We start from the raw sequence: 23,854 nt of genomic DNA, 5'->3' as shown, positions 1-23,854 counted from the left end.
TTTGCCTTTTTGTTTTTGTTTTAATCTGATGTGCGCCAGAAAGCCGAGACGCAGCTCATGTGTGTGCAGGAGAGCAGAGAGGAAGACGTTTCTAAAAGTCTGTGTGTTCGGTTCTCAGTACTTTCGAACTAAATCTCTGTGGTTTGAAGTTTCTCTCCTGCGTCACTGTGTGTGCTTATGTTGGCTTTCAGCTGTACAAGAGGCGTGTTAAGTTATTGTCTTTTCTCTAAAGCACACATGATAATGCAGAAAATCTTGAGTCTGCTTTAAGATCATTTACAGCTACAAAATTAATGCCACCCTTACTGCAAAAAATCCAAAATCATCTTTTAAAACTTGTTACACAGAAGACAAAGAAAGCATTGCTATTTTAAAGGAGATTATGTCTATGAGCAGATTTGAGCAGACTTGCTTGACCCACAGGGTGCCCTCACTCTGCACACACTGAGGAATTTCACTGTGAACTAAAAGCCGGGGGTCTTTCTCAGAATGACAAACACCCCCTGAGGGAAGGGAAGAGGCTGCAAGTCTGCTCTTGCTCTGACATTGTATTGTTAGGTGGGCTCACTGTCCCCAAAATGTGAGTCATTTATTGTTTGAAATGAGATGAGAGGGACATGGAGCTGGGATTTGGGGAATATTATGAACGGTACAGTCTAGACCTGCTTTATATGAAAAGTGCATTGGGATAACTTCTGTTATGAGTTGGTGCTACATGAATAAAATTGACTTGAATTACCTTTTTCCCTCAAACTTCTGTTGAACTTTCTGGATGTTCCCCCTAACAAGACACTAAAATAACCAGCCACTGGGCATGTCAGAACAATCTGAAGATGACTGCAAAAGAGTGGGAGTTTGAGGATTAACATATTGATGGAATTCCTCTGGTTGGAAAATTGTTCGTCAGACAAGATCAATATTTTACTGTATGTAATGCAGAGTGATAACCTATGTATCAAAAGTCTTGCTCTGACCCTCTATAGTGTATATGACAATTTTTCACTAACCCTTAAAGGTCTTGGCCTGTTTTTGAATACATTTGATTTTGCATTTATGTACCACGTTAGCAAATGTTTTACCATGGCAATTATTTTTTAAGTTTGACATACTGGACTGAAAAACACACAAAGCACATAAAATATTATAATATTTATGTGATCACATGTCTGTTTTTATTTGGTCTATAAACATAAAACAAAAACTAGAATGGAGTTTCAAGCTGGCACGTTCGACTGACATTGACAGCAACACTCAGTGTGGCGTCATTTTTATGCTGCAATGCCTCAGACCATTCCTGATTTTATCACACTGGTGTGATTGAGAGTTTTAATATCTGTAGATTAGAAAGAAAATATAGAAAAAGTTAATGTTATCACTAACATTGGCCAACTGCAAATGTTAATAGCAGTCTGTTTAAATTAAGGCAGACCAGTTTTACACAAATATTTATAGCTTATTTTGTTTAAAGTGGTCTTGCATGAATTAAGGTCCCAGTCAGGACACTGCAGTTTTTACGACAGTGGTTGTCTCCAGCACCCCCATCCTTCAACCACCCTGCAATCAGCAGCTGAGCTGGAGAGACGTGGCACAGTGGGGGAGGAGACGGGGGCAGGGCTGGATATCCTGCAGCTTCTGTGAAGCAAGAGAGCACTGAATGAAGCTTTTAAAGTTCTGGAAGTTTCTATTTGAAATCAAATATCTGAGTAACTAGGTCAACAATAAAATTACTTATTTTTCTCCCAGGAACATTTGCTAACAATGTGCCCCTTCACTGATGTCTTCTCTGCTGAGATTGTAGGAGAATGGTGTCCAAGAGAGGCTCACACATTCAAAGTTTCAGCAACTGCCAGAATAGCATGACATGCCATATGTTTTCATGCATAAGAATCAATCAGTTCATACAAAACACAGTTTATTCTTCATATTTTGCATGTGATGAAACCAGCGTTAGAGATTGAGTCAGCAGGCAGCTGGTTGACCTAAAGGCTTAGGTACTTTTCTGTACATCAGGCCCAGATCAGCTAACTTAGCCGCCCCTCTCATTCCAGCCTGTGGTTCCAAGGGGGACGTCCCAGCTCTCAACTTCCTGAGGAAGAGCAGGCACCCTCATTTAAATATACCATTCCCACTTCTAGAAAGTTCTCTCTCAGGATATATAGAGCGGAGCAGGAGAGTGTGTTGCAGTTACACTTTTCACAAGACACAACTCAGAGGAGAAACCCATCGAATCTGCGCCAGGTAAGGATTAGAAAATAGCTCTTTGTTTTCAGGCAGGAATGCAGAGGGTGAAAGGGCTGCTTTTGTTTTACGGTTTAAAGTTACAGTGCAGCATTTTTCTTTTTTTTAACCAGTTCTACATCTCTGCTAGGCTATCCCTCTGGCTGTTTGTCCTGCACACAGAGTACAGTGATTTGGTTTATCTGTATCTTTTGGAGAGTTTTAAACTGATCACAGCATGATGATCCTAAAGCTTTTTGCCTCTTGCATGTTGTTGCTTTGCAGTCTATCCGAGTGCATAAAGTGCAATCAAATTCACAGAACGAAAGTACTTGAATTACACCCAATCTGTTTCTTTATTAGCTTTAATCCATTACTTTTTGATAATTAGAGTCTGTCCTCTAGATATTACTGCGGCTCCACTGTAGCACAGTTGATTGGATGAAAGTTTTTGTGTGGTTCACACTCAGCCAATGAAAAAAGATTACGTGTCTGATTGTGAGTGAGTTGTCACTAACTTGTATAATAGCTGAGCTATAGCTTAAATGTTTTAAGTCTAACAGATGAAAACTGGGAAATAAGATTAAAAAAATGAAGAAAATACAGAATATGTCTCCATCGTAGCCTGTACAATGTTTTACTGCCTGCTCTATAGAGTTTACTACATACACCTCTTGTCTTTCAGAATGAAAATCGCAGACCTCAAAACATCTCAAGGTATTCGAACATGATGCATTTCTGCTGTAACACAAATATGAAAATACAGAGATGCAGACAACTCAGAATGGTGGAGGGGGATTAGAAACATGCAGAGGAAGCTGGTTAATCACAGCCGTATGAATTTTTCCTCTGTTTAAACAAGTGATGGAATGAGTTAGATATATAGCCTGCAGGCACACTCCCTGTCTCTGGGACAAAAGAAGGCTGCTGCAGAGACTGGAGTGCTTGTCTACACAGTGAAACAGGGATTTCTGGCTCAACAAAAGTCATCAAAGTGCTGATGTGCAACAGTTTGCTTCAATTACTATAAATCTAGAGAACAGAGAAGCGTCATTTTTCAGTCTTGAGTCAGTGCAGAGCTTCACTCTGATGGGACGGCAGCTTCAGCTCTACAGCTTTAGTTGCTGCTGACGTGGCGAGGAACATGTCTGCCTGAAACTTGAGGCATTCCCAAGCGTCTGTGTGGGCTGAGCCAACCCCGCCTTTCCACTAACAGCTTCACATCCCAATCATAGTCTGTGTCCTGGCATCGGATTTCTGAGATTTGATTTTATTTAAGGAAAAGAGGACCGAAGATTAATTTATTCCACAAACTCACTCTGAGGAGACTTCCTTTCGTGTGCCTTCCATGTCAAACTCAAAACACATAAATGATTTATTTGGTTTTAGGAAACCAACTGAGGTTAAGTTACATAAACTTTTCTTCTCTTCCCTATTCACAGGCTGCTACAGCTGCTTTTGGAGAAAGACAGGATGTGGCTGACTAATGTTGTAGCTCTTTGTCTGCTGGCCCTCGTGGCCTCTGCAGAGGACAAGAAACTGAGCAGCCATGCCACCACGCTGGCTGACAACAGCGCCAATCTGGCCTTCAGGTATGAAATCTACATATTGATTATAATTTCGTGTACCTTATGATGATGGTTTTGCTTAAGCTTTCATAAGGTACGTAAGCAAATCATCTTTGTCGTGATTTTGATTTAGCCTCTACCACAACATGGCCAAGGAGAAAGACATGGAGAACATCCTGATCTCTCCTGTGGTGGTGGCTTCCTCTCTGGGAATGGTGGCTCTTGGCGGCAAGGCTGGCACTGCCTCCCAGGTCAAAACCGTCCTCAGTGCTGACAAACTGAAGGATGAGCATCTGCATGCAGGCCTGTCTGAGCTGCTCACTGAGGTATGTACAACAGGGAAAGACTGTATGAAAGACATATTATGTATCCCAGAATTTAGTATTATATCTATCTAAGTACAGAAAACAGGAAAGGAGAAAGGTGACCATGGTTCCAAAAGGTGTGGGACTTAGGAACAGTCAATTGGCACCACAACCGGACCCAGCCTCAAACTAGACCCTCTATACTTTCTTGCACATTTATAACCAGCCATTTATACGTTGCTCCCTCCCAGGTGAGCGATGCCAAGAAGCGCAACACTACCTGGAAGATCAACAACCGTCTGTATGGCCCCAGCTCCGTCTCCTTTGCTGATGATTTTGTGAAGAACAGCAAGAAGCACTACAACTACGACCACTCAAAAATAAACTTCAGGGACAAGAGGAGCGCAGTGAACTCCATCAACGAGTGGGCAGCTAAGTCGACAGGTGGCAAGCTGCCCGAGATCACCAAGGATGTGCAGAACCCGGATGGAGCCATGATTGTCAATGCTATGTTCTTCAAGCGTGAGTATAAGTAGTGTCTCTTATACAAAACCTTGTTTTGAAACATATAGAGATGTTGAAGAATTGTACAGATGTGTAACCGAGTCCTCTGTTTTGTCCCTCAGCTCACTGGGATGAGAAATTCCATGATAAAATGGTGGACACACGTGGTTTCCTGGTTAGCCGCTCATTCACTGTTGGAGTTCCCATGATGCATCGTACAGGTGAGTTTCTCCATCATCTCTAACCTTATCCTATTATGTATTTCAGACTTATTCCATCAACAAGAATTCTGACAAGACAAGATATCTGATTTGTCTTCTCTTTGCAGGTCTGTATGATTTCTACGAGGACACGCAGAATAATGTCTTTGTGTTGAACATGCCTCTGGGCCAGAAGCAGGCCTCTATGATCCTTATCATGCCCTTCCACCTGGAGCCTCTTGTGCGCCTGGAGAAGCTCTTGACCAGGCAGCAGGTGGACACCTGGATAAGCAAGATGGAAAACAAAGCTGTGGCTATTTCCCTCCCCAAGATCTCTGTGGACGTCAGCCACAACCTGCAGGTAAATTGTGGCACTTTGATACATCAATGATTGTAACGATAGAAGGTTATAGTTTAGACATCTAAAAATCAACCAACGACCCTCTGACTTGAGCAATCCTCTGTCTTATCTAGAAACACTTGGCTGAGCTGGGCCTGACCGAGGCCGTGGACAAAGCCAAGGCTGACTTGTCCAACATCTCCGGAAAGAAGGACCTCTACCTCTCCAACGTCTTTCATGCATCCGCCCTGGAGCTGGATGTGGAAGGAAACCCGTTCGATGCCAGCATCTTCAGCTCCGACAAGCTGAGGAACCCCAAACTTTTCTACGTAGACCATCCCTTCATCTTTCTGGTGAAAGACAACAAGACCAACTCCATCTTATACATCGGCAGGGTGGTTAGACCTAAAGGAGACAAGATGCGTGATGAGCTATAATATAAAATATAGTGAATTGTGATGGGTAGCTTGATAATTGTGAAAAGGATGGCAGGAAACACTATATTTTTATGTCTTTTACCTCATGAACACATTCCAGTAGGTGATCTGTGGACTAAGTACCTGAGTTGACACACTAAACTTTCCCAGGGAACAATTCTGTGTAAAGGTCTCAGCCTTAAGCCACCTTGGATTGAATAATGTCCTCAATTACAAACATGTATTTGAGATTTACACTAACAAACAGCTGTTGGCAGACAACGTGCTTATATTAAGTATGATCTCCTTTTCTTTACACTCTGTTTTTGCCAATATTGTATACAATCCATGTGTGTTTTCTTGCATTATCTTTAATGTTTAAAGAAGAAAGAGGTCTTTACACAAGGTTGTTAACAAGTCTATCTCACTTCTTCCCTTCACTCTCTTAGCTTTTTATTTTGCCTCCTGTCTGCACTGAATTGTTCCTCTGCACAAGCTGAGCTTGCAGAGAAAAGGGGGCAAGGGTCCGGTGCTTCCACTGTTTATTCCTTCCACCTGCCAGCCACATTGTGCCATATTGTTGCTGTTGGTATTTTTCACAGAGAAGCTGTTGGAATTGCCTGATTACGTGATAATGTGTTCATTTTTCAATAAAAATTAAAAAATAAAAATACTTGTGTGTGCTCTATTTTTGCAAAGCAGGTCTGAATAAGATCAAAACAGTTGCTACAGTCCTCTGGAGTGTAGAAAAGAGGAATTTGAGCTCGCTAGAAACATCTCAAAGGACAAGGATAACAATCTTTCCAGTCGGCTGGAGGTCAAACAATCCTCCCAAGTCTGGAATGCAGGGATTTGACAGAGAGTGTTCTTTCCTCATTTTGCTAATCTGCCGTAAACAACCATCCAGAGAATTTTGTGGTTCATTTCCCTCACCACCACTAATCTTCATAATAAAGTCATTGGAGTCTTTGTTGGGACATCTCAAACAGAGGAAAAGCAGCCTCTGAGCACAAAAAACTGGAGTGCAGGCTTCTGGTGGTGATTGTGTGACTCAATACCCAACAATTACAGCATAGCAAATAAAAGGGTGTAACTGCAACACAACACAAGTTTAGTATGAGCTTTTCATGTCTTATCTCGAGACATTTTTTCATATATGTCAACGTATTGTCACAAGAATATTAAAAAAATGCAAAAGCAACAAAGATCTTGAGTATTTCTCTATCAAAATGGCGCATCCCTTTGTAAGAAACAAATGCCTAATGATTTGTGTGTAAGAGCTGTAGCGCCACTCTCTGGCTGCAAAGAGGAAAAGTACCATCATGAAGCCAAACTAAGAAGGTGTTACAAATCAATGATTTAATTACTTAATGATGTCATATTTACATACACCTTATACATTGCATTGCAGTGATAATATACAAGACAAATAACAACATATAAATTACACAATATACATGTTTCTGACCAACTCTGCTGTTGTTTTGTACACTAAGCATGAAACAAGCTGCTGCTATAGCCAATATTAATATGATGGGATGCAGGGGATCATTTCCAAATGTTACGATATAATAATAATTATGTGTTTTGGTTGTGATGTGACTTCATATTCGGGGTTTATGGCAATACAATATAAATAAAAAAAACACATTTGAATATTATTATTGTCTATTTAGTTTCAAATTAGTTTTAGTGTGTGCTCTCAGGTATTCACTATGCCTACATACCATTTTTATAAAATTGCAGTATTGCTTTTTATTTTATTTTTTTCTCAAAAACCTTTGTTGATAATTAAAAAAAAAATCCTGTGGAGAAAAGTCTAGCTGTGTTGGACTGTTCAATTTGTTGCTTCTGTTAAATATCTTATTTGAACACTAGATGGCGCTCTTCAGCATCTCTCAGACACATCATGCATCTGTAGGGGAAACTGCACCCGAATCTCTAGCAACACAAAAATTACACATTAAAATAGTGCAACAGCAGCTGTTTTGGAAACCAGCTGCAATACTTCCTGATGTGATTAACATTTTACACACAGTTCTTTTTCCTGAACCCAGATTTAAAAACTTTTAAAAAACAAATTTAAGTAGAAAAGTGACATTACACGATGAAAAATGAAAATGAATTGGTATCTTTTATTATTTTTTGCTATAGTATATACTATAGTATAGTGCATGACACGAATTCATGTGTTACTTCATGCATGGAATAGCATGACTTCATTCATGTAGTACTTTATGAACTATCAGGAATGAACAAGATTTAACAGTCTCTCATTCATGACTAAATGCAAAAAAATATGTTAATTAATACAAGAACTAAGGTATTTAAATCATCATGATGTGCATGTCTTCTTCATAAATAAATCAGCAGTTAAAGGGACAGGCCCAAAAAAAGAGACTTGACCATATATTCTGTTTAATTCCAAGTGTTGTAATAATGATTAACCAAACATTTCTTCTTCAGGACTTCATCGTGTTTCTGGCTCTTCAAATGAAGTGGTGGCCTGTCGGTCTTTGACACTGATTTATAACATATAATTAATGGTGGCATGTAGTAACCATTTGTTGCTCATGCATACATGATACATACACAGTTTCTTTTTCTAGCCAGATAATTGATCATTGACACAGTACAAAGTTATTACCAATTTTTCCAAATACCTAATTCCTAGCTGTACAAAACAGCTGACTTAACAAACATGATGAGGTCATGAAGAAGTAATTCTTAGTTAATTATGATTACGACACTTGGAATTCAACAGAATAAAAAAAGTGCACTGTGACTGGTCATTTTTTTGTCCTGTCCTCTAAAGATGAACATCATTAATAACAAATAAACCATGATGATTGAAATAATTTAGTTGTATTAATTAATGTGTTGATCTTGCATTATGTTATGTATTAGAGACTTTTGCTCCTTGTACATTCCTGATACTACATTAATTAATTCGCGCCTTTTCATGCATGAATAATTCATGTACCATATAATATAAAGTGTTACCATTTAATTTTCATGGATATTTTGGTTGGTGTTGATGTAAACTTGTGACAGACTAATGCTGAAATGTTGAAAAAACTAATTTTCCTGATGAACTTCACACAATTTATGATTTTGTATAACATATCTCTTATTGATAGCAAATAAACACAGCAGGGGAATGTTAAATCATTCTGAGATGTAGCACAAATAACCAAGTAATTTCAATTTATCTTGACTGAATGTGGCATAGGTATTAACAAGTGTTACAGCAATACCTGTCAATAGATTAAATTGATCACTGAGCACTTTATGGGGCAAATCATAAAATTAAATTGACAGTAATAGAAAAGAAAACATTATTTTCATTACGTTTATTGCATGTTGTCATTACCTTTCAGAGCTGTCACTCTTTTATTAGTGTAAATGAGAGGGTGACAGCTTAATAAAAAAAAATCATCTGTAGGGATGGAATTTTCTTTGTCATTCTGCTCTAATATTGTAGACATGAAAGTGGCAGATTTCTCTTTTTCTCCTTTGAGAAAAATCATGTACAGTAGCAGCCTTTGCCTCCGCCTTTGGAGAGCTAAAAACACATAATCATATCCAGCCATGGCTACGTAACAGCCCCGAGCCCACAACACTATTATGAGCTTTCACGGCAAACTAAAAACAGACATTACCACCAGAAAATATAACATTTCATTTTGAAATAGGCGTTTGGGGCGTTCAATCTTCAGATGGGTGAACTTCTGGTTGCCCTGACGTAGGTGACCACTCAGTGGCCAGTGAGTGTGGAGAGGAGTGAATGGGTGCATCCTTCATTAAGGAGCGGTGCAGCCTCCCTGTGCTACGTACAGTCGGCAGGTAATGCGACAACTCTCATTACATTAGCACCGCTGTATTCTGCTGCGCTGGCTGCAGGCAGATTAGCCAGTCGATGGACAATCCTCTTAAACAAGTCTGTGTTAAGCCACAGTTAGAGGCTGGGTGGTGCTCTCTGTCCTCTGCCTGCCCCTCCCAGCTCTTTGTCTTTGTCTTTCTTTCTCTGGATGTGTCCTCCTCTCCCCTGCTCCTCTGGTTTTGCGTCTTTCACATCTTTCCTTCTCCTCCTCTCATTCAGATCTTGTTGTCCACCTGCCTGTTGGCCTTGCGAAATAGAGTCTTGATCTCCTCCGTCACCATCTCCTGCCAGTTGTCCCTGTTGAATACAGAAGGTGGAGTTAAGACTGATATTATATTTTATAGAATCATTTGTTTTAAGCAGAACTGCAGGATTGAAAGACATACAGACGCTATAAAAATGCACCAAAGCAGACAAAAAAACATAAACACTACCAAAAACACCATCAATTAAACAAGAGTTAATTATGAAAATGTGTACGCCAGCCACAATAAAAGTGAATGAAGTGAGCAAAGAGGGCTTTCCCCAATCTGCTTAAGAAGATGGAGAAGGTGATAAGATCAAGAGATTAATGAGACTAGTAGGTCACAGGGCAATCAATAAGATTCAAGAGTCAATGAGACAAAACTGTGCGTGTGCAGGCTCAGGGTTTGCATTCGGTCACATCAGACTGACAGCCACGGCAACATTTCCACAACACAACACCAGCTGGCATGCAGGTCTCTACCTCCTCTGTTCAGACTAAGAAGGTCAAGCCTTTTTCTCCGCTTTCTTTCTCCTGTATGCAGCTATATCCTCAGGGTTCAGCCCGTGATTGTCTTCTCTGAAGTAGCATTCAGATAGTTGCATGAGTAGAAAATATCAGTGGCAGGAAAGAAGCAGTTGCATGTTGACATCACTAATGAAACGTACCATTCCTTAAAACATATCTGAAAACTCAACTATGAAAAAAGGGGACTTATTACAGAAACATCTTAAGTCTTAAGTTAAGCTAAGATAGGATTTTTCTCAATTTGTTTTTACCAAAACAAATCCTAACTTATCTTTTCTTATGTCATCCTGTCTTATCTCAGGGAAATGCTCAACACTCAATCAAATATCACTTATCAACTTCTCTGTCTGTTACCTAGCAAACAATACTACTTCTCTCATCTCACCAAACTTAACAACTTTAGAATTGTTGTTTTTTTTCTGTAATACAGCCCCAGGTGAACATTGCTGCTATGGGCGATTACTTAAAAACAAAGTAGCAATGTCAAATACAATTTTTTAGATCAGATGGGTAAGAGTAGGACAGTGGAAGTGTGTTTTTGATTATTATTTTTAGATTTAGCCATACCAAAGGCGAAAGGACTAATAGTAGGTTGAAGATCTTACCCTGGTTTGATCTCTGGCGGGTTTGGCAAAGGCTTTGTAAAGTCTGTTTTTCCCACAAGCCAATATGTCTCTTCAATACCTTTACCCTGAAAAAACAAAACAAGTCACGAATTGGTAGATTCTACGTTATTTGTCTAATTTACCAAACACTGAGGGTAAAAATGAAATGAGACTGTGACGTTACCTTCAGCTCTGTTTTGCCTCTGACATCTATTTTATAACCCTCGTTAAGAGAATGGAGGATCTTCACAGTGCTCATATTTACATGGATTCTATAAGCTGAGGGACAAAGAGAAGAGCTGACAAAATTAGACCAGAGGAAAAGTGAAACACAACAAAATATGGTCTGTATGTGCACAGGGACACTCACGCAGCCCAGTGGATTCCATGCGAGAGGCAGTGTTGACGGTGTCTCCAAAAAGGCAGTACCGAGGCATAGTCAGACCTACCACCCCAGCAACACAGGGCCCTGAAAGTACAAAAAAATAAACCATTTGTCCACCTTAAAGATGGATTCATCAGTAAGACTCTAAAGGGAGTGAGACTGAGAGCATTGCCAAGTCTAATTTAATAACTGTGTCTGAACTGACAAACTAACTGATGGCTGTGACTCTGTTATTCTGCCATCAATAGTTGGAGGCGTTTCCAGTGCAGGGAACGGGGTCTAAATTAAGTTCTGGTCACATTATTGTACAAAAGTCCTTGCTCAGGGGACAGTACATTCCAATAGTACAGTAACTTTGGGCTGGGGCTTGCTGCACTGAACATTTCTGATTGGTCAAGGACTTGCAGCATTGTATTAAAGCTGCCTTAAAAAAAAAACAAAAAAAAAACTACAGCTGCAAAACTGTTTTTTTTTTCTTGTGTTTTTTGCAGCACATCAAGATGGCATGACAGAAGAAAGGATACCACAGATGGACCAAAGACAAAGTCCAGGCCTTATTGAGAATTTCTGGTGAGGACAAAATCCAGCATCATATGGCATCATCATTGTTGCATAGTTGAACAAAAATAAACATATGTGTAAATACAGCCACTACTCTTTCATACATCAGCAGACTAATTTGCCTAATCCTGACGGGTCTCCTAACAGACAACAGTGTGCTGAAGGAACCAAAGTAGTTCCTGGTACTTTGGGTGGAAACATGGTAACATTGAGGTCCATACTGATATACTGATTGGACCATTAATAGACAACAAATGTCAATAATGCAGACAATTCATTCAGCTGAAATAAGCTCCACAATATTTTTTTTTCATAATCTGCAGAGAGCTATGTTCAGGTGGATCACCTGCTCAACTGGAGGTTAACAATGTAGACAGCATCTCACCTGAGTGGATTCCTATGCGTATCCTAACGGGCACGTCTGGCATGTGCCGCATGTGGAAGGTTCCTACTGAGCTGAGAATGTTCAGAGACATGTTGGCGATCTCAGCAGCGTGCTTGGTGCCGTTTCTCTTTGGCAGCCCTGATGCTACCATGTAGGCATCACCGATGGTCTCCACCTGGATAATGTCAACACATTTTTATTCATTTCAGTTGTGGGCACCTAAATGTGTGTATCTATGTATGTATTTTATGTGTAACTTAGACACCAACATTTCAAACAAAAAATTTAAACTACAAAATAGTCATTGCTAATCTATCTCTCTACTTTTCCTCGATGCAAACAACATTCTTGCAAACAAACTATTTCATCTAATATTCATAATGATATATACCTGTGAATATTGTTAAGATGTAGGAGAAGATCTCTCAAAAGTCATAACTCAGCATCTTTATTAACTCATCTCTCACCTTGTAACACACTGGTAAAAAAGTTTACTAGAAATACTGAGCGTGTCCTCTGACCTTGTAGACATCGTGGTTGCTGAGCACAGCGTCAAACAGAGAGTAGAGGTCGTTGAGAAGGTCGACCACCTCGATGGGATCACTGAGCGAGGAGATGGTGGTGAAACCCACAATGTCGCTGAAGTAGATCGTCACCTGGTCAAAATACTCTGGCTCCACTGTGGCACCCGTCTTCAGAGCCTCGGCCACGGAGCTGAAGACAGAGGGGCATAGACACGAAGAGAATCAGATGATCAGGCATTTTGTTAGGAAAATGTAACTACATTCATTGCATGGATCAAGTCTATTAGACATAAGAAAGTTACAAATAGATTTTTTTACTCACGGTGGGAGCATCTCTGACAGAAGCTTTTCTGTTCTCTGTTTCTCCACCTCCAGCTCCTCCGTCCTCTCTCTGATGAGGTCCTCCAGGTTGGAGCTGTACTGCTCCAGCATCCTCAGCATGGAGTCAATGATATTCGTCTTCTTACCCTTGTTGATTAACTTGAACTGCTCATGAAGAAATACAGACTCATGTTAAACAAAATGTGTAATAGTCTTTAGGTTTAATGGAGTAGGATAAAAGATAAACATATGGCTGATAACTTAGAAATTAAGAGCACTATGTTGCAGTGGTGGAATGCAACTAAATATACTCCATTCCTATACTTAAGTACAATTTTGACATACTTGTATTTACATTTACTTCATGTTTTCTCTCTTTATAAGGGAAATATTGTACTTTTTACTCCACTATATACTATATCTGACACTTTTTACATAAAAAAAACACATGAAATGCTTATATGATGAGTACAGTACTACTAATCTACCCATTAGTATACAAAGTATCTCAAATTGGCTCCACATTGACAAAGTACAACATTAAAATATTCCTGCATGTACTTGTTAGTGATAATTCAGAATAACATATAATATAATAACACTGTGAAAGGAGCCATTCTGCACGAGTTTTTTTTTTTTCAAAATTTGGCAATTGAAGCAAGAAAATTCCTCAGTGTGTGCTATATTGACTGAGAAAGCTGAGGTCTCCTGCTGCTGCACTCTGATGTCAGAGTGATGTCACTGAAAGTAAGGAAGAACTACAAGCTGTCTCAGGTTGGTTTTTGGTTGGTTTTTTCTCTTGGTACCCAGGGTTTGTGCTAGATGAGTATTTTTTGTCACCTGTCACCATATTGTTGGAAACATTTTGGATGATGTGCACAACCCAGCAAGATGTATAACATATGCCCAGAATTTTAACACGGAAATGTTACATATCATAGCTTTATTATATTATTTATAACGCTGTCTCCAAAAAAGTGTACCCTGTCAAAGATCTCATCGAATGTTGGCCTGCGGTCAGGCAGTTCACTCCAGCACTGCTTCATCAGCTGGATACACTCCAGAGGAGCCTGGTCTGGGGCCACAGTGGGCCGGCACATTGGAGGAGGCTTCTTCACCTTACGGATGATCTCTGGTGAGGAGATGGGGCATGTCAATCAAACTTCAAAAGAGGATTTGTACCTTATCAGTATTCTTTTACACTGTTGGATATAAGCTCTGTTGCACAATAAAAGCAGAAAAACACACTTTCACAACATCCAAATCAAAATGTTTGATTTTTTTTTGTCTGCCTCACTTTATATACATCTCCTCATTCCTGATGGATACACACCATCGGGTGGCAGACCCAGCATGCAGTACGGTGGCCCTCTGACCACCACCTCTTGAAGGATGATAGAAAAGCTGTACACATCTCCCTTGTAGGTTCCTTTACGAAAACTTGCAAGGTCCCTCAAGAACTCTGGAGCTGTCCAAAACAGATCTAAGTGAAAAGAAAAAGAAAAAAAATAGAATGGACCATGATACCGGCCACTACCAACTGCAATGAATGTATGGCACTGTGTATGTGTGCAATACTGAAGTTTAACAAAACTCCACTGTACATACAGTATAGTTTATGGCTGGTAATAAGAACCATTTAGGTACCTTCAGGTGGAGGCTCTTCCACAGAAGCTTTCTGTGACTCCAGGAGCTCATTGAAGCCATAGTCAGTAATCTTGAGGACAAAACGTCCGTCTACCACACAGTTACGAGATTTTAGTCTGCCATGGGGGAAATCTCTGTGGTGAAGGTACTTCATCCCCTGCAAGCACAAAATGTTCAACAATGTTGTTAATCACAAAGCACAAAGTATCACACAATAAAGTATGGATAAACGAGGATAATTCAGGTAATATTGTGTATATTCAGTGTTTTACCTTGATGAGATCGAGCAAAAGTGAGGACTTGAACATCCAGTCTAATTTGACGTCCTCGTTCCTCAGCAGGTCCTGCAGGCTGCCTCGTGAGCAGTGCTCTGTCACCACTGCAAACATGGAGCAGTCCGAGAAGAAGCCGAGGAATGGATTCACGTTCTCGTTTCTCAGGTCTTTCATCTGAGGAAGCAGAAAAAAAAGTTAATGGAAAAGAAGGCGGCGATGATCATAACACCATATTGTTCACTGTTACTGGAGCTCTGTGTACAGTTTTAAGCTTTTGTCTTGTCTGCAGCGTGAGTTGCTGAGAGCATAAAACTAATGTATGACATTTGAGGCAGTGTGTAGCTTTTTCAAACCACCTAATCACAGTAAAAACACAATTCCGTGCCTGTCTTTCTTCTTACAGGTGAAGACATGTTGCTGTACCTTTGTGAAAATTTTGGTGGTGCTCTGCTTCACTTCTTTGAACTGTCCCTCCTCAAATTTCTTCAGCCACACCCAGTCACCCTGGAAGAGAAGCCATGTTGTTACAGCGGGATCAAACTTTTGTCTGGAATAACGTCTTCCACGAGCAATTTTTGGAAATGTTGAAAGTGAAACAGGTGGCTTTACTTTCTCAAACAGTTATTAAACTAACATTGATCATGTTTTACTTTTTTCTTACTTTTTAAAGTGAGTCAGTAACTATTTTTCTGCTGTCTGTTCGTCCATTGCACTCACAAAAATGACCTCAATCTTATAGAAAACTGGTTTGCTTGTAGAAAGAAAAGTCATTCAAGTATTTTTGAGTTTGTGACAAATAATTTTGGACCATGTAGACTCAACACAAATTAGAGAATGCGAAACATTTCTAAAATCTTACTTTCAATTCAGCCAAAACAATTAAGTATCCTAGTGCACCCTAGTGCATTTTTAAACGTTGTGTATAGACACAGGCTGAAGCAACACGTGCAGTGACTCTTTCAGTGTCACCTACCTCGTACACGGCTACATTCGTGGTTTCATGAGTTGCAGTCTGCATGCTGTTCACAGAGTGTGATCGGTCTGCAGATTTCTCCTCCAGAGCACTCTTAGACTCGCTCAGATCCTCTAAAGTGATTTTCTGTGGGACATCAAACACAAGAAATGAGTTGTATCCTGAAATATTTTATTTAACAGATGTGCCCATTTTCTCACATGTTGAACTAAAAATCTATCTGTTCTGCCGAATGAATGTGGAAAAAACATGGAATAGATTAAGTTTAAGTATAATCTGATGACTGGGGGACAATGATGCTTCTTACCTTTTTGCTTAGCTGAGGATTGATAAAAGTCAGATCCTCTAAGGTCAGGACGATCCGATTGGGACCTTTGACCAGCTGGATTTGTTGGAGTCTCCTCCTGTCAATGAGATTTAGAAAAGATAAGGAAATCAGTTCAACTAATGGTAGTGGGTTTCCTAAAACTACCTCAGAGATCATCTTAGGAGCAAAGACAGATGATGAAGTAGAAAAGCTCATCCTTATATGAGAATTACCTTTAAGCTGTATTTCAAATTGAACACTATTCTTTTTTTGTATGCACTGCAGCTGCCCTTACAAAATATTTGACCCTCATGCTCATACATCCGTTACCATCCACAGCGCAAAAAGTATGTGATATGGTACACAGCTTTATATTCCTATCGGCACACAGTAGTCAGGTGGGAAGATATAAAATAAGGGTCAGTGCCCTGTTGCATAAACCACCTTAAGTTTCAAACTTAAGTTAGTCCCTTGAATAAAAAATTCCCAAAGATAAGCGGTTTATTTTGAAGCATTGCATGAAGGGTCTTAGGTTGTCTACTTGCCCAAGTGTTTAAACTAGCAAATGTACACTTCAGTTACCATGGTTACGCTTCACTCACATCTTTCTTTAGTGTCACAAGAAAGAATTATTGTCAGTTATTCACTAGCTTAGCTAACACAATTAAGGCTGTGTTAGCTAACTTCACCAAAATGCACAATAAAGAGAAAACAAACAGAGAGAAATTTTAGAAAGAAAGCCAAACTGGACAGAAGATGAGTATGCTGTTCTTCTTGAAGAATATGGAAAGGAAATTTAACCCAGACATAATAAACAGACCTACCTATAAGCTGTAGATGTAGCAAGAAGTAACTGACAAAATCAATGTAATAAATCTACTGTGAAATGAAACATAGGTCATGAACAAATAGAAGAGTCAAGAAAAACTGGTGTATTTTAATAAAATGATATAGCTAACATTATGAGACAAAGTTATGTAAACGTTTGGCTAGCGTGCTACAGAGTTGCTTGTGGTATCTCCTCCTCATCTTCAATCACTATAAATTCACCTGTGGTATAATGTTCCACAGATTATTTCAACTTTAAGGAACTATAATGGGCCATTTAACATTTTCCAAGGCAATGGTTGCTAAGGATCTTCTAGCAATGCAAAAGGGAACACTTAAGTAGCTATGGGAAAACACTTAGAGATTACAGGGTTTTCTCTTACAAAATCATAAGGAAATCCTTGATTTTATGCAACTCTCAATTTTCCTAAGGCGTCCTAAGATGAAAGTTTAAGGGCATCCGTTTTTAATATGAGCAGTCAGTCTCTACTTTTGGAAAAGACATGATTCAACAGTATTTTTTAAAGCACTTCTACTACTTTCAAAGTAAGGGTTATTTTGATCTACTGTCATAGATCAATGAAATCAGCAATGTCTTCTCTTCTCTTGCTAGCACCAACTACTATAAGATGTTACCCAGAGTCAAACTTAGAAAACTCAAAAATGACGGTGATGCTTTTTATTCAGTCACTTAATTTTAATGCAGCCTTCAGATGGAATTTAAGTAGATGACCTGTAGAACAGTAACCATCTGCCAGCAGTTATCTTCCCTCATTCAAATATGACTCTCTTTACTCCAGAGATGATCTCTGTGCCTTGGGTGACTATTCTCTCAGTCCTCCTTTGTTTTTCTCATGCATTTACACAAAACATCCCCTATTATGCACATCACACTATAGTACATATGAATGCATCTTGTTTAGTACAAAAATCACTTTACTAAAATTGGTGAGAAAGATAGTGAAAGAAAGTATGGAAGAAAAACACCAGGTTTGATTTTTTTGACTGAAGATATGAGTCTGTTTGTATTTGCAGGCTGTACCTGATATAAAGACTTATAGCGAGCGCTCCTATAGCCAAGGTGAAGATGACAGCAAACACCACTATGATGTAGGTGACCTCCACACCTGAGGATGACAAGAGGTAACTTGGTGTAGAAAAAGTGGGATGATAAATAACAAAGTGTATGGCAAACATGACTTGAGCAAACACATCCATATATATCCATGTGCAGCCATATTTACACGCAAACATGCCTCTTACCTCCTGTGCAGACGGCTTTCTTGTCAAACCAGCACCTGGAGTCAGATGGCGGAGGAGATCCTCCTGGAAAATTTATGGACCTCCCAGCAAAACGAAGGACTCCAGATGTTAGGTCCACCAGATAGGTCTGGTACAGCTGGCTCCCTCTGTTATCAGTGTCCAGGATAACATAGTTGGTCCTTACTTCCCCACTGTTGTCCACTGAGACCTTCTGGTTGAAGCCGGTGAAAGTTGTGTTCTTCGTGTAGTAGGCCAGGTTTGATCCTGACAGCTTCATCCCTGCTCTCCTGGCATTTTGGATGGACTTGGCCAACAAGTAGATGCTGTTATAGATGGTCCCAAACAGTGGGTTAACCTGCAAAGATTATGAACAGATTATGTTAAGAATTTGGGGTGATGAAAACCAACCACAAACCCAGTCACTTTTGCTAATTACAGGGCATGTGATATTAATAGACATTGCAAAATGCATAAAATTTGAACCACTGTTGAACTTTCCTGCATGGTATTTCATTGTGGAACTTTGGTGGAGAAGATGAAACTGAATGAGTGAATTTTAGTCTGAAAAAGACTAAATAACTGACATTGACTCACTTAGTTTTTTAATTTGAACTGTGGACTTTGTTCCCCATTTCTTACATGATGCCACAAAGGGATCACTACATGGCCAGTATCATCGACATACGGATGACTTGAGAGTTCCCCAAAAATGAAGCCAAAGCATCATGATCATCCCATCAGCAGGCTGCAGTATAGGTCAGAAATCCTGCCTCCTCAGTGTTAATAGATAGGAGATGGGCCAAACTAAAACACCAAAATAAACATAAAATAACTTGGATGGTTGGGAACTCAAAAGCATGGCTCAAACACAGGTCACTTCTGTGTGGCTTCAGTTTTGTACAGTAGGTGGAAATGGAGCCACGGTGTCCATCTTTATTTACAGTAAATGGTCCACAATGGACCATGGATCAATGGACAATCAACCCTCTATTTTTGATTTGTGCTCTAATAACAGCTGAGGAAGTCTGGTACCTCAGTCACCTTCCTCCTTTCCCACAAAAGCAGCATATAGTCACATCTTAAATAGACTAATGTTAGCGAATGATGTAGACTAGGCAGCTACTTAGCATTTGCTAATGTTCGAAAAATGAGCATGCTAAATTCTTGTCTTCCCAGCAGTACTCCATAGGGTCCTTGGCGCTCTCCCAGGGGGGTGGATAACATTTTAATTTAAGTCTAAAATAGTTCATAGATTACATAATAATCTAACAATTTATAACTCAGCTAGCTGGATAGCAGGCATTTTGCTGACATCAGCTAAGATGTGACTATATGTCACTTTCACAGGTCTGCCAGCAACATCTTATAACCATCTTTAAAATCTGTTTTTCTTTTCAACATAGACGAGCCTTGCCCATATGGAAACAGGAAAGGAGAAAGTTGAAGTGCCAAGCTAGCTCAACTGTCATTGGAGCAAAGAGAAAAAAAGGGCGGGACTTAGGAAGGGTCAGTTACAGCAACCAATAACTTTTTCAATGTACATACAAACATATAAGTATAGCTTTAAGACAGGCTTGAAAAACAGTTTCCTGACATCCAAGTGGCTTCTACCTGGTCTGGTTGCACAGCTAGGGTTACTTCCTTTCTCCTCTTGGCAGCAGCAAATGCCTCGTTGAAGGACAGCGGCTCGGAGGCCACAGTGATGGTCAGTACAGCGTCGTAGGCCTCCCTCAGCTTGCTGTTGTTTTGCAGGGCGAAGTAGGAGATGTTGGCGTAGGGCAAGCTGTACTGGAGAGTGTCGTAGGGCACAAAAACGTACTTCCCAGAAGTCAGACCCATTTCCTGTGCTTTGAGAAGAAAAGTTGCTTGCTGCTCTCCTCCAACCAGGACTGAGTGCATGCACATGATGATGACTGAAAAAGACAAGGAAAAAACACACACACTAAAGGTTACAACAGACCTACTTAATTGTGGACATTTTTGTAAATGATATATTCCTATTTATTTGATATTACTCATTTGATTGGTTTTACTTCCACTGGGCTAATGGTCCCTGGCTTTATTATTATTAAGCATAAATGAGTGACAGGAATAAGTGTACATAGTTAAATATTTTGACCCTTGGATAGATCCTTCTGAAGTGACATTACTGTCCATCCCGATTCTTATATCATATCTTTATAAATTCTGTTGAGAGAATGCAAACTGGATGGATGTCTGAAGCTAAAATACTTTAAAAATGAGAACTTGTGGCCTGGCCATTTAATTGACTGAGTAACAACTGTAGAGATGGTTGTTAGAACCAGTACTAAACCGATACTGGTTCCTGCCTAGTCAGTACTGAAATATTGCTAAGTTCTTGGACAAACAATGCTGGTATCTGTATTTGTGTAATGCTACACAAGCAGCTGACATAAATTGCTAAATGCAATAACTCAGGAAACACTTAAAATAATTATAATAAAATCACTGTTGAATCTTATCACATATTTCACAACATTTTACATCAAATTATGGCATCAATTAGAGTATTGATAAGCATCAGCACTAATAAGCAATATTAATATCAATATCACTATCAAGAATGCTTGTATTTGAATCCAATCAGCAACGTTTCTTCCTCTCCTCTCGCTCCTGTGAGCTGCTGTCCCAGTTCACCTTAACCACAAGGTGAAGTCTGCAGATTCAAAATGGCTTCCTGGTGAGGTAGTGAAGTGATATGCTTAATGAAGGGTAGAAGTTCTTCACCTGTGATGTAACATCTGCTCCCCATGTTTTTATATCACAGGTCATTTATTTCTATGAATCCACTATGTAGATTCTGTATAATCTTATTCTACTTTGGTAACATCTCCTCTGGTATCAGTTTAAAGGTAGAATAAGTGGAATTTGTCAGTTGCGTAAATGCACCTGAGAGACACTGTAGCTGATTGCTAAGGCCGGAGTCTCTGCAGATTAAGATGCACCACCAGACACTTCTAGTGAGTCATAAGTGATGATTGAGAGGGATTATTCTTATACGCTAAGAGTGCATTGTTTTTGTTAGAAAATGTGTGCTTAATATGCCTTTAACATAGATATAATAGCCTTGCAGAGACATTTTTATCATGTTATGTGGCAAACTTGTGCAGACTCACCCTTGACCTCCCCTGCAGCCTGGATCTTCCTCAGACTGCTCTCCACCTCTGTCTCATTTATGCCAATAGATGTGACCAGGCCAACAGGAAGCCCTTTATTCCTCAGAGCAGAAGCAACTCTACCAGCAGTGTCCCTCCAGATGTCCTCATTGGATGAGACCACCACCACACTGGCCCACCTGAAGTGTTTCAACACAGTGAACAGCACCTCAGAGGGAAAGGGCACCGTCCTGGAAAAAGTCGGGTATCCTATGACTCGGTCCAGCTCATAATTCACACAGCCGTAAGAGAAGATGGCCTTATCCCAGTTCTTAGCCAGTAGAGAGGCTGCAACACAGTATCCTGGGTTGGTGGGCCCCACAAACGCATCTGCCATCTTTTCATAGTAAATAAATGCAGTGAGGGCTCTGGAGGTTTCACAAGGCTCCTGGAGGATGATAAAGTCCATTTTCAGGCCCAAGTCCAGGTTTAGGTCTCCGTTTATCCTGCTTACAGCGAGCCGGGCGGCTGCAGCCGGCAGGGCCCTGTAGTAAACAGGGTCGCAGTTCCAGGGCCCCAGGACCCCGACTTTGAATATTAAACATCGCACACAACAAGGGAACGTCAACACTCCGAGGAGGACCCATAACAGAAAGTTATAGAAGGGCAGTGTTGTTAACGTTGGTCTACTTTTAATGATGGGCATACATGGATGGTTGGATTCCCATAGCGTCCCTCTGAAAGTTGGAGGAATATGTTGCATTGTCTTTCCAGGGGGACCAAGGTAGTGAATCTCTGCGTTCACTGGTGAATACTCAATTAGACCAGTGACACCTGCAAAACAAGTAAAGATAACAGTCTTGGTGATTGTTCAATTTCTTCATTGTATCATAGCTACAATGATTTCATTGACATAACCTAAATAAAGAGAGTAGAATTATTGGACAGAGCCATCGTGATGTCACCCATTGGTTTGTTGACACCCGTTTTGAAGCCTGACATTTGGCACTACAGGGTTTTTGCCTTGGTTTGGTTGCCTTGGTTTTTTGCAACCAGAGCATGCACATGACCAACAAGAGCGCAGAGCTCGTGGGCGACGTACACAGTAAAATATGTTTCTGAAAAAAAAAAATGTAAGTGAGGAATAGGTAATATAGCAACAGAATCGTGATCCATATGTGATCAACAGTGCCTAGTTTCCCAGTTTGATCTGAGTTTTGGATGGCACTGGCAGGCACCTGGGCTGTTTAGAGGGGATCTCATGAGAGTGATCATTTCATCAAAAACCATCATCTTTCCCTAACCTAACCTACAATTTTTTGTCCCCAAATCTACCCAGATCTTAACCACATCACATGTGTACACATAATTAACATAATTATTTTGTACACCGTGTGCAATGAAGAAATAACACCTGCAAATTTTGTGACAGTTTTTCAAATCTTGAGTTTCCTTCTAGACTCAACCCAGCTGCCTGGCTGTGATCATTCTCTTTTTACGGCTAAACAGTACACTAAATTATATCATATTATTATTGATTAGAAATTATATTTACTTTATCATCATCATTTTACTCAAAATAGGACCATAATTTATAAAATGAACATCATGCTGTATAGGAGAAGACTTTAAAATAGTGACTGAGACTATAAACTCATTAGGAAATCATTTGTGAGGTTATAAACCATTTAAGAAGTAGGGTCATTTGACTCATGAGATTAAATACAGTCTAACCCCTTTTTTTGCAACCAGCTGAGTCACCTCCTACTGGCCATTTGGAAGAATGCAAGTTTAAACCACTTTAAACTCCACTGGCTTCATTTTTCAGACCCCACTTCTTCTTCACCTGTCTATGAGCCTAAAGTGGCAGTTTCTCTAGTTTAATTTCATGCTTTGCATTCATGCTGCCTTCAATCCCACATGCTAAAACAGTTAGCTTTATAATGGCTGCTTGGGTTTGGCATAGTTCATTAAAATTATGAGAATTTCTGCATTGTGTGCATGGAACAGTTTGAAAACTCAAGGCCAAAAGAAGTGTGCACACTGCCAGTTCTGGGCCCACAAAGCCTGCAGCCAAGAGACAGCCATCTACATTTGCCACAGTTGTGACAGTGACTGAACCCTTATGTGGCACATGCACATTCAGGAATATAGTCCACACACACATAGTGTGTTTTTTGTCACTTTATTCAAAAAGGTTTATTCTTAATTCTTCAATAAAGTTCTGTCACAAGTTGGATAATGTGGATCTTATACCAGCAAATTACCTCTCAGTGTTACATCAGTCCCCAGAAAGTGTTACAACTCACCCCAGTAGTGGGCTAGGCACAAAAGATCTCTTTGTATTTGACATCAACTTGCATTATTTGTGATTGTGTATTACCACAAACAACCACTGAGTTACTGATGCTCACAAAAAAGTGTTACTACCATCCCCAGTCCTCTGTAAGTCATAAATG

General features: G+C 39.9%; 2 protein-coding genes across 3 annotated transcripts; one reads left to right on the top strand and one right to left on the bottom strand.

Annotated features, from left to right (window-relative positions):
• The first annotated feature begins 2,128 nt into the window (after positions 1–2,128).
• Positions 2,129–6,221, top strand: serpinh1b (serpin peptidase inhibitor, clade H (heat shock protein 47), member 1b). Of its 2 annotated transcripts, XM_084717246.1 has the most exons (8): positions 2,143–2,238; positions 2,903–2,934; positions 3,660–3,809; positions 3,919–4,111; positions 4,342–4,612; positions 4,717–4,815; positions 4,923–5,155; positions 5,269–6,221. In XM_084717246.1, exons 3-8 carry the CDS (start codon positions 3,691–3,693, stop codon positions 5,569–5,571), a joined length of 1,218 nt encoding a protein of 405 aa, XP_084573372.1. In that variant the 5' UTR covers positions 2,143–2,238; positions 2,903–2,934; positions 3,660–3,690; the 3' UTR covers positions 5,572–6,221. The 2 variants fall into 2 exon arrangements, with proteins under 2 accessions (XP_084573371.1, XP_084573372.1); XM_084717245.1 differs by lacking the exon at positions 2,903–2,934 and having other exon boundaries at positions 2,129–2,238.
• Positions 6,222–8,785: 2,564 nt separating this feature from the next.
• Positions 8,786–22,214, bottom strand: gucy2f (guanylate cyclase 2F, retinal). The gene is made up of 18 exons (XM_084716378.1): positions 21,417–22,214; positions 19,891–20,192; positions 18,280–18,634; positions 18,059–18,143; positions 16,189–16,285; positions 15,882–16,007; positions 15,332–15,412; positions 14,906–15,082; positions 14,634–14,790; positions 14,320–14,469; positions 13,970–14,118; positions 12,988–13,151; positions 12,663–12,855; positions 12,142–12,316; positions 11,181–11,279; positions 10,995–11,089; positions 10,811–10,896; positions 8,786–9,730 (listed from the first exon to the last, which is right to left on the bottom strand). Exons 1-18 carry the CDS (start codon positions 22,156–22,158, stop codon positions 9,649–9,651), a joined length of 3,315 nt encoding a protein of 1,104 aa, XP_084572504.1. The 5' UTR covers positions 22,159–22,214; the 3' UTR covers positions 8,786–9,648.
• Between the last annotated feature and the right edge of the window lie 1,640 nt (positions 22,215–23,854).

Source organism: Lutjanus erythropterus, chromosome 4 (genome assembly GCF_056507025.1).
Source record: "Lutjanus erythropterus isolate fLutEry1 chromosome 4, fLutEry1.hap2, whole genome shotgun sequence".
Classification (NCBI taxonomy): domain Eukaryota; kingdom Metazoa; phylum Chordata; class Actinopteri; order Lutjaniformes; family Lutjanidae; genus Lutjanus; species Lutjanus erythropterus.
This window is presented reverse-complemented; position numbering and strand designations above follow the sequence as displayed.

Excerpts from the sequence above, each read along its gene's own strand:
- serpinh1b (XM_084717245.1), top strand. The coding sequence starts at position 3,691 with ATGTGGCTGACTAATGTTGTAGCTCTTTGTCTGCTGGCCCTCGTGGCC. Across the intron at positions 4,613-4,716 it reads CAATGCTATGTTCTTCAAGC|CTCACTGGGATGAGAAATTC; the intron begins GTGAGTATAAGT and ends TTTGTCCCTCAG. Across the intron at positions 5,156-5,268 it reads ACGTCAGCCACAACCTGCAG|AAACACTTGGCTGAGCTGGG; the intron begins GTAAATTGTGGC and ends TGTCTTATCTAG.
- gucy2f (XM_084716378.1), bottom strand. The coding sequence starts at position 22,158 with ATGCAACATATTCCTCCAACTTTCAGAGGGACGCTATGGGAATCCAAC. Across the intron at positions 14,470-14,633 it reads GGAAGAGCCTCCACCTGAAG|ATCTGTTTTGGACAGCTCCA; the intron begins GTACCTAAATGG and ends CTTTTCACTTAG. Across the intron at positions 11,280-12,141 it reads ACGCATAGGAATCCACTCAG|GGCCCTGTGTTGCTGGGGTG; the intron begins GTGAGATGCTGT and ends TTGTACTTTCAG.